At 49.1% G+C, this 10,000-nt stretch overlaps 2 protein-coding genes across 5 annotated transcripts in view; one reads left to right on the forward strand and one right to left on the reverse strand.

Moving 5' to 3' along the window:
- The window catches only part of LOC126571308 (uncharacterized), a 27,341-nt gene extending 23,781 nt beyond the window's left edge, over positions 1–3,560 (forward strand). Inside the window, exon 3 of the mRNA XM_050229693.1 lies at positions 1–3,560. This exon is cut by the window's left edge and continues 3,624 nt beyond it. Coding sequence (XP_050085650.1) covers positions 1–258 — 258 coding nt within the window. The 3' untranslated portion in view covers positions 259–3,560.
- The window catches only part of LOC126571311 (integrin alpha-PS3-like), an 8,344-nt gene continuing 1,053 nt past the window's right edge, over positions 2,710–10,000 (reverse strand). For 3 of the 4 annotated variants that reach the window (XM_050229700.1, XM_050229698.1, XM_050229699.1), the window contains exons 2-7: positions 9,220–9,702; positions 6,898–7,265; positions 6,093–6,827; positions 4,896–6,027; positions 3,783–4,812; positions 2,710–3,675 (exon numbers count right to left, since the gene is read on the reverse strand). In XM_050229700.1, the coding sequence (XP_050085657.1) occupies positions 3,610–3,675; positions 3,783–4,812; positions 4,896–6,027; positions 6,093–6,827; positions 6,898–7,265; positions 9,220–9,413 (3,525 nt within the window). In that variant the 5' untranslated portion in view covers positions 9,414–9,702 and the 3' untranslated portion in view covers positions 2,710–3,609. Of the gene's footprint in view, positions 3,676–3,782; positions 4,813–4,895; positions 6,028–6,092; positions 6,828–6,897; positions 7,266–9,219; positions 9,703–9,817; positions 9,836–10,000 lie in introns of those variants that run through there. The other variant, XM_050229701.1, reaches the window with a different exon arrangement.

A 10,000-nucleotide genomic window follows, 5' to 3' on the forward strand; every position in this document is an offset into this window, starting at 1 on the left:
GCGCAACATCAACAGCAGCAGCAGCAGCAGCAACAGCAACAACAACATTTGCAGCACCAATTACAACAGCACCATCGCAGTATGCTGCAGAACGGACACGATCGTCATGTCCGACAGCAGCACCAACAGCAGCAGACCCAGCAGCATGAGATCAGCAGTGACGAGCATGAGGAGTTCGAGCAGGGGCCGGGTGAGGATACGCAACCACCGCTGATCAACCTGGTGCCGGAGGTTAAGCTAGAAGGAGACGATCTCTGATCACTGTCCATTGCTTGCGTGAGAAAACGACGGGACCGTGGACTGACTGGCTGGAGCAGCCAAGGTTACTAGATGTTTAATCTGTAGTGCAGGCACTTTCATGCCTACTTCGATGTAATCCGTGACTAAGTGTTGAGATTAGATACACGACGATCGCAGCCACCCTGCTGAAGAGTGGTGCAATGTAGGATAACAAATATTACTACCATCGTCTATGGCGGACGTGGGAATAGCAGTTCCTTATGCAACTGCCGTTGCTATACGAAACCGAGCGATAGAGAGAGAGAGAGAGGTTAGTAGTGGTGTTTTTGGTTATATTCTTCCTTTTATCTGTGTAAGCTAGATAATTGAATTCTCGGAGGAGAAATAAAGAGAAGCAACTCTGTGTACATGGAATGGAATATAGTTTGCGTTTTGTTTCATGACGCAGAAGAGGCACCAATAAATCCGAGTGCATTGGGTGTTGGAGCAGGGAAAGATGTAGCAAAATTGTAGACAAATACAGTAGTTAAATTTAGAAAAAGAAACTTCCCGGCGAGCGAAATGCACGCTTGTGAACGATACGATAGCTGCTTCCCTGGCAAAGGGGGTGTTTTCAAAAAAAGGTGATTCTGTTTCTGTAGATTGTTAAACAAATTGAATGAGTGCGGGATATGGTATGGCCTTATCATACCACTAAGAAAGCTTCCCGCTCGCCATTTCTGTGGAATGTTTTACGAAGCCGCGGTACATTGTTGTTGCTGATGAGACAAATGGAGGCTATGCAGTATACTATTAAGAAATGTTGTTAAGATATATGCAGGCAGAAATCGAACAGAGTAGGGCAAAATTGTTTAGTTGTGTAAGAGAGGAAAGGGTACCTTTGGCACATTCACCATCCCCAGTAACGCGAAATTCCTATGTCATGACCATTGTTTTGTTAGGATAAATGAAGAGAAGCAGGAAGATGTGGTAGCACATACACAAATAATTTAATTTTGTTGTGAAGAGTATAACAGCAAACTGTGTAATCTTGCGCACATAATGAAAAAGACAAAAGACACATTACGTTATATAGTGTAAGTTGCAGGATCATATGTTTATTAGATTGCGTATTTTTAAAAAATCAATATGTTAAAGGAAAAGGAGGAGACAACACACATTACCAATCCGCGGTAAGGCCTTCCCCTGAGTAAGGTATTAAAAATAAATCAGGTGATGCAGGCGGAAAGACGAAACGGATAAAATGTGAAGTAAATGCCTATATATGTGTATACAGTTAGCATACAGATTTATAAATCTTATTGAAGCATTAAGAAAATGTTGCAGAAACGACAAACAAATTCGGCTGGAAAAGGCTGATTGTTGTATATTTTATAAGGCTGCATGTAAAACTCGTTAATCATCTGCTGTTGCCAGCTGTAGGAACTGCGGTCCTGCGAGGACCTCAGCAAGTATACTCAAACACAGGAACGCACAATGTATACTCAAGACTAACGTACATCACTCCACTCATAAACCTCAAACCTACGCGCACATCCATAATCAACACCAGTAGAAGAAGCAGACCCAGTGAATGCCACTCCCTCATATAGGACCACACTTCCCGAAACCGCGAGCTCTTGCACAACGCGTGCTGCTATGAGCCAAAGCAAAAAAAAAAAAGGAAAATGCAATGGCCTCAAGGCTCAAGGGGTGCTTGATGGTGGTTTGGCAATCGAACAAAACGTTAAGATAAGATACCATGAGCCTACTAATCAACCAGTAACCATGGTCGTCGTTTCATGACGACGCAACACCTCACTAGCCGCGCGAACCGATAAGACCGATAGAATGAAGATAGAAACAGAGCAACCCGTAATAACGGAAACACACCAACGTTTAACCATTTGTATAAGAGTTCGTAACGAAGTTTAATATATGGTGGATAGTACATATGCATGCCACGAGAAGCGACAAAGAAAGACAGAGAACATATAGAGCATCCCATCTCACCACACATATTAGGGACTCATGCTAATTTATAACCCGCAGGACCGCAGGAAAGGGGAGGAAAAGCAATGGAGGCGGAGTGAGCGCCGAAACGGAATAACAAATATACGATATTTATTATTAACCCGTTTTGTGTACTGCGTATATAGTTTCGTTTGTTGGAGGGTGTGGACCTGGCGGTAGGTAAAGAAAGCTGCTTCCATATTCCAAGTGATGCAAATTGTGGACACACAACCCACAGAAGCATGCAAATGTATGCCCTTCTCCACGCAACAGCAACACACTATCGATCGATCGAGTATCATTTGGAGCGCCTCTTCGCTTGTATACGATTGCTCCGTTCGGTTTATCGTTTCCGATGGCAAAACATTTATTCGCGGATTGGTGGACATAACCGTGGTGGTGGTGGTGGTGGTGGTTAAACGTAGATATTTACTGAAGGTAGGTTCGAAATCATTTTGGACAGTGCTGAAGCCGCTCTATGTGTTCGCAATTAATTACCCTTTTAAGGGGGCCTGCGTGAATCTATTTCTCTGATAAACATGGAAATTTACAGACATTTCAAACGTGAATAAAATTAAAAAAGAAACAAACCCACAAAAGCAGCTGCTTCACGGGACCACGGAAGTCAGCCATTTCTTTCATTTCAAAACTAGTACTAGTAATCTTCTCCTGGTTTGTGCTTATAAAAATTGAACTCTTGCCTAGCTTATTCTAGCACAGCTCTATAAGCACTAAGTTGGAACACCAACGAACAGTGAATCTAATAACGTTACTAACAAATCTCTATTAACACTAACATTTAGTCTCAAAATGCAATCAGGAGCGATTTGTCTTTAAAGTCGAAGACAAACACGATGTCTTCGCACAATGAATGAATGTTGGATGAAATGATAATTACAAGTCCCTTCGGAGCAACTGGTTTTCCACAAGTGAAAAGTGTTCAACGTAGAGCCAGAGAAAAGACTCGGTGATGTGAATGGCAAATAATGGACCTAACTGTATAATACCGAGTAGTATTTCAATAGAAACAGATGCACTACTTTTAGACTAGCATATGGTTAAGGCTACGCAAACCAACGACTGCATTTTGGTTTCGTTTTGTTCCATTGCTTGGTTTTTGGGGCAGATGAGGCGCAAACTGAATCATAGTGATTCGTGCACAGCACTTGAGGTAGCGTCTTCGGTACAAACATCTGCCCACACTCCCTACCCGCATAAACGATTCCGTACTTAAGTGGTAGACGTATGACGCTGTGAAAGGGTCACTGTTTTGGTGTCGATAAATGCAGGAATACGCGCTGCTAATACCATCCTGCTGCTGCTGCTGCTTCTGCCGTTAAAAAGGCACAGGATCATCAGGACCATCGCGGCTCGGGCTCACTCGTCCACTTCCGCAGGCCCACCACTACTCGAGGAAGGTGCTGGTGCATTAAGGCGAACGCTCTAACGGGTGCAAAGGGAAATAATAAATTAACAAATGATACGTGCGTGGGTTGTGTTTGGAGGGATTAACAGTGAACGGAGCTTCATTCCCAACCCCAAGTAACTACCTCACGCTGGTGCTTCTCCATCTCCTCCTTCTTGGTCCGCTCGAAGAACCCAAGTTTGTAGAGCCCGTACGACAGGACGACGAGTACGAGTAGCCCTGCGATCCCTGACACGATGTACACCCAGACGGGTGTACTGGCTTCCGAGAAGCGGTATACGACGGTGTACGGGTTGTTGCGCGCCAGTTTGAAGCGCGGTTGCTCCCCTGCTCCCCCCGGACCCTGTTGTTTCTGCTGCACATTGGCCATCATGAGGAGCGCAAAGATGTCTTCGCGCTCATGGAAGGCACTCTCGACCGCGTCCAGATCGAGCTTGAAGCTGAGCTTTACCGCAATCGGCACATTACCGGGACGGAAGAGATCGACGGCAAGTGTCAACCGTGCACACTCGGCGTACGAGTCAACATCGTCAATGCAGCTGAACAGGAGCGTCCTGTTACCTGGCAGTTCAAGCAAAACCTTATCCAGTACGCTCGTTAGTGCACTCGACTGCTGACCGGACTGCTGTTCGACCAGCCGATTCGTGTAGCGATTGAATTTGAACGAGGCTTGTTCCGGTTGTGGTTCACTTGGTTGATCGCTTAAGTCACGACGTCGCCGCCGCCGCCGCCGGACGGCCATAGTATCGTGTCCCTGGCCACCATCATTTTCGTTACCCCATTGGGGTCCAACATCGGCCGCGAGTATACCGTAATCGAGCGATTGCCGATGCAAAGTATCCACATCGACCGTCGGCGATTGCGTAACGATCGAGCCATGTTCGATTGGGTTCGGCAGCAGATCCACACCGTTCTGGGTCCACGAGTAATCGAGCGTCTTGTAGCTATAGTACGCACTCACATCGATCGCATTAATATCGATCATCTTGTACTTTTGGCCACCGGAGCTTGGTTTGTGGTATACGAGCGGAACGTCTAGTGTGAACTCGAGATTCCGGAACACACTCGGACCATTGTTGTGCAGATTTAGCTCGTACTCTATGTCCAGCAGGCCCTTCTGCTTCTCGAGAGACACATCCGCCACGGAGGACTTCCTGTAATGGCCAAAAGAAGCAAACAATTTGTAATAGGTAAGCGAAAGGTATCGATAGTATGAGGTATAGTCGTTTAAACTTACGCGATGATCTCGATCTCACTGAACTCCCGCAGTGGCAGCGTCGTTTCGTAAAAGTTATCCATCGGTACCGACTCTTCGCTAGTGCTGAGTGCCTCGGCGCGTATCTCCGCCATGGACACGGTACCACCCTCGAGCTTCGTCATATCCAGCACCAGCGTGTACTTGGCGGTGTAGGACGCCTTCAGTGGTAGCCCGTTGTTGAGATCGCACAGCACATTCACACCCTCGGTCGTCACCGTCTGGCGACACTCGGACGTCAGCTTGGCTAGGGTAAGCCGTGACGGCACCAGTGTCACATTCAGCTGCGGTAAGTATGCGTTCTCGCCGGCATTGTAGACCGTGTACTCGAGCGAAGCTTTCTTCGTGCTGCCCAGAATGTACCCTCCCTCACTGTCAATGTCTAGCCAGCGCGCCGATAGCTGCAGATCGGACACGCACACCTCACTCCGGCATCCGGTTTTGAAAGAAACCTTCCGTACCAGCCGGACTGGTTCGTTCGGATCGAGCAGGGCACAATCCTCACAGAACGGTGCACCAGCGAGTTCGGTCGCCGGCGGTGCAGACAGTAGCTCGTACGCGAGCTCGAGAATGACCGGTCGATAGATGCTGGCCGAGGTTGCCTTCAACCGGGCCTCAATCTGCTGGCACTGATCCACCGAGTCCTCCCGTAGGCTGATGGTTCCGTTGCGTCTATTGGCACTTCCTGACCCACCGAGGAGCGTCACACGGCCCATCTGAGCGTCGGCACTTAGACTGTAGCTTAGCTCGACCGGCTTGTACCGGCCAGCGGTGAAGCTACCGGTAAGGCAAACGGTCAGCTCGAATGTGGTGTCCTCGATCGAAAGCTCACGCTTGGACGAAGTCACATCGGCTTCGATGCGCAGCACGGGGTACGACCGGTACACGTAAACCGTTTCACTGTTCGGTGCACCGATCGCCAGATCCGGAAAACCGTTCCCATCGATGTCGGTTCCACGGGAGATGGCATGGCCAAACATGGGTTTACCGGGCCACCGGAGTTCGTTGGCCGGTGCCGTTAGCCGCTGGCTCGGCTTCGACTGTAAACCATCGTCGGAACCGAGAAAAACGTACACAACTCCATCGCCCTCGAACGGAGCACCGATGGCAATGTCTGGAAGAAGATAAACGACGGAGTTAATCGGTGGGCCGGTGGCAGGGAAAGCTAGGCACACTTACCATTGTAACCGTCCATATTGATATCACCGAGCTTGGCAAGGCTAGTGCCAAAGCGGCCACTCTGCTCGTACGGCACGGTGAGCGCAATCTGCTGGCGAAAGTTTAGCTGCCCCTCACTGATCCAGTACACGTACACGGTGCCTGTTTCATAATCTCCCGTTCGGCTGTGCATCGGTGCACCGATGGCAAGATCGGGAAACCCGTCCCCATTAAAGTCCTCGGTCAGAAGGGAATAACCAAAGTACTCGCCCTGCTGCTGCCCCGGGATAGTGAAGTGTACCTTTATCTGTGCCTCGGCGAACGCCGAATCTGCATTCACGATATCAAATATGAGCACCTCGCCAACTTGATCATTCGACTGGGGTGCACTCGCCACGTACAGTAGCTTCTGATCCGGTCCAAGGAAGCGGCCCGAGCTCACGGCAAAACCAAAGTAAGAATCATCCTGCATGCGGTTGAAGTACGGATTCGGGACATCGCTGACGTAGTTCACGATTTGGCGCTTGTGACGGTTCGTTGGCCGTGGGTTTCCGTTCGAAGAGTCACGCCGACTTAGCCCACCGGAATCGTCGGTGATGCGTCGCCGAAAGCGTACCACAGTGCCACGCCAATTGAACACTCCTGGTGCACCCATCAGGATCTCCTCCCCATCGTCCGTTATGTGCACGCTAATGCCCTGCTCACCGTACATGTAGTAGTAGTACTGTCCCACCGCGTCCTTGTGCAGCTGTTTGTCTGTGAATACGGAAAGATTAGTGCTTAGCAAGAAGATTAATTTCGTTATTTTCTTCTACTTTTAACTCACTTTTCGCACGCAGTGGTGCAACCTTTCGCATGTCCTTCGGTTCATCGCTCTCGGTTCCGTCTGCCACGTAGCAGACGCCGTGCAGCAGATAGTACTCGGTCAGCTCGCTGATCATCTTCGGTGCACACACGACGAACCGATCCCCGTCGGCACCGTGCCCGTCCATGCTGGCGCCCAGCATCTGGTGATCCTTTTTCTCCGAGTTGTACGCAAAGTCCGACTGTTCCTGGTGTGTGTTGCCTAGCCGATCGAAGTAGTACGGTTCGCAGCTGCCATCGGTGAACCGGCACCGGTACACGGCACCCGTTTCGTTCACTTTCCGCTGAGCGGGAACGTCGGATTGTGCCTGGGGAGCGCCAACGAGCACGCTGGAAGTAGAATGAGGAGTAATTGTTAGTTTTTTTTAGGCTAATGCGACGCGTTGTTGGCGGTTGTATCAGTGAGAGGTTACTACGATGATGAAGATTCAATAAAAATCATTTTAGTGAATTGCTAGCTAAGCAAGCTGTTTGTGAGGATTCGTCCTGGTTTCTGAATTGTGCCCAAGCTATGATTCATGACCTACTAATGATAATTCCTGATGGAGATTCCCTTGCCACGAGTTAAAGGGGGCTCCTGTGATCTCCTTTTCAATCGCTCAATTCGCACTCGGGCGTCTTTAGTCATCTGGTTGTTCATTAACATCAACAACCCTTATCAGCGCCTTTTCTAGTTGTGACGCAAACACAATTTGGGCATCTCGAACATGAATGAAAGAGCAAAGCTAAGCCGTCTGCATACCCAAGGTCGTTTAGAACTGAGCCATATGAACGGAACGATATGCCTTGTTAATGATAAAAGTTATGCACGAAAGTTGAGTGAGAGACAGATATGAATGGAATAAACAAACCACAAGACAAAAAAGCGATAAGTCGTGATGCTGCAGCTGCAACTTGACTAAAACAAAAAGGAACAACAACATGGAGCACGCAGCTCGCCGGACAATCACTATCAGTATTCAGCGATAGCTGTTTGGGTACGGACAGTTTCAAGTCAGCGCCCTGTCTAACATCATTGTAGCTGCTGAAGGTGTCAATTGCCGCGCCAGCGAATGTGACCTCATCAAATTGATGATTTCCTTAGGATCTTCCGTAATAGAATGATAACGCCTGTGTCCAGCACTGTCGCTTCGGCTAAAAAGGTACCAGTGAATTGGTGCTGTGTGTTGCTTATGCTTATGCTGGATATGCTGGATCATTGTTGTGCTCATTTACCATCGGCACTAAACCAAACGATTTGCAAAGCGCTAGCGGTAGCAAATGGTATTTTGTTTTAATTAAATTAATCATTCACATTTAATTCTAACATTGCCGGTCATCTTTGTGGCTGTTCTTGGGCCCGGTAACGGTGGCCGTTCAGGTGTGCCTCGTTGATATCGTGACAAACGTACACAAACACCGCGCTGAGAAGCGTATGATTCAGTATTCTCCAGAGAATCCATTCGCCAGTGTTCCACTGTGTCGTTTTCTCCTGGGGACAGCCAAAACAGCGGCTGGACATCCTGACCCACGATGCCGAGGAGAAAAAAAAACCCATTTACGTTTGTAATTTCGACAAACTAGTGAACGGGGTGAGTGAGTTCGCTCCGTTCGCCTACTGTGTGCACGGTTCCGGTCTCTTTTGGTTTTCTTGTTATCGTCTGAAACCCCCGGTTGGAACAAGTCAGTCGATGATAAGATATTGATACAGGGCTTTGCCATGCCCCGCCCTGCGACCGTGTGGTCGAGTGCATTTTGAAGTGCAATGCTGGCGTAATATGTTCTCCTTAGCACCCACAACTCGTCTAGGCTGGGAAAGAGCCTCAGCGTAGCATGCTTGCAAGACTCACACGGTACGTGAGCGACATTGAATCATCGCGCACATGAAGCACGTAGCATCTTTTGCATTCATTTCGATTGACTCATCAACATTAACATCCCGACACGAGGCGACGCACTCGCCAAACAACATCACGATGCGTGGACGCGCCGCTCTCGCATGTAAATTTCAATATCTGACTGACTAACTGACTGACTGGCCAAGCTTTCACCGCTGTCTGTTACAAGCAGCAAACATTCAAACGACGAAAGGGAGAGGCTCGAGTAGACGATTACGCCATGACCTTGTCAGTTCTTCCTCATGCTGATGGCCACCCCTTTGTTGTGTGGTGTCTGCGTTAAGCGGTACAACCCCCGCAACCCTCGACGCTGGAACAAAGATCGAACTCGGAGATCGAATCGCAGGATCCGGTGCCGGTTGTTTGAGCTTTCGCTCTCCTACAGTATGTGTTACGCCTTCACTTACCCGCTTTTTCGAAGGTTGATCGCGTAGCCAAAGTAGGAACTGCGCACCTTATTCATGTACATCGTGAGGGCCGGTTCGTGGAACACATAGTTCGGTTCGGGCGAGAGATTGAAGCCAGTTCCGGGATGCAGCACCATCAGCAGTAGCACCACCGTGACGGTCGGCATGACCGGTGGCCTCGTCGACGAAGTCATCTTACCGTTCCGGAGTGGCCGTCCGGTCGGTCCGGGTTCGCTGGTTGGGTTCACTAGTCAAGCAGAACGTGCTCGTGATCACCGCTGAAACACTGGCGTATCGGATGGCCCGAAGCGTAGTGACAAAAACAAACAGAAGCAAACCACTGGCCCCAATGACGTGATGGTGGATGGAACGCTTCGAAGATGGAGATGTGATGATCGATGATGAATCACGTGATGTGGCACCACCGTTGGGGTTGTTTCTGGTCGCGTACCGTTTGACGCGCGCGCGTGTTTCACTTAATGCCTGCAAAGGGAACAACACACAAAACCTTTAATTAACTCGCCATCATCGGAGAATACCGGTCGGACGGGGCCGGCTCCGGACCAATGGAGCAATCGTTTGTCGATTTTTGGCTCACAGGCTCAAAGGTGTGACAACTTCTTTGCCATCCGCGTGGCACTCTCGTTGGCGAGCGTGGTACGCTAATTCCGTTTTTTTTTTAAAGCGAGACTCACGGCCTTTTAAGTTTCCCCTGCGTTGCCAGACCGTTCGTTCCGGCGTAATGGCGAAATTGAATTGTCACGCTTCTAGACGGCGGTCT

The sequence above is a fragment of the Anopheles aquasalis genome, chromosome 2 (assembly GCF_943734665.1).
Source record: "Anopheles aquasalis chromosome 2, idAnoAquaMG_Q_19, whole genome shotgun sequence".
In the NCBI taxonomy this organism is placed as follows: domain Eukaryota; kingdom Metazoa; phylum Arthropoda; class Insecta; order Diptera; family Culicidae; genus Anopheles; species Anopheles aquasalis.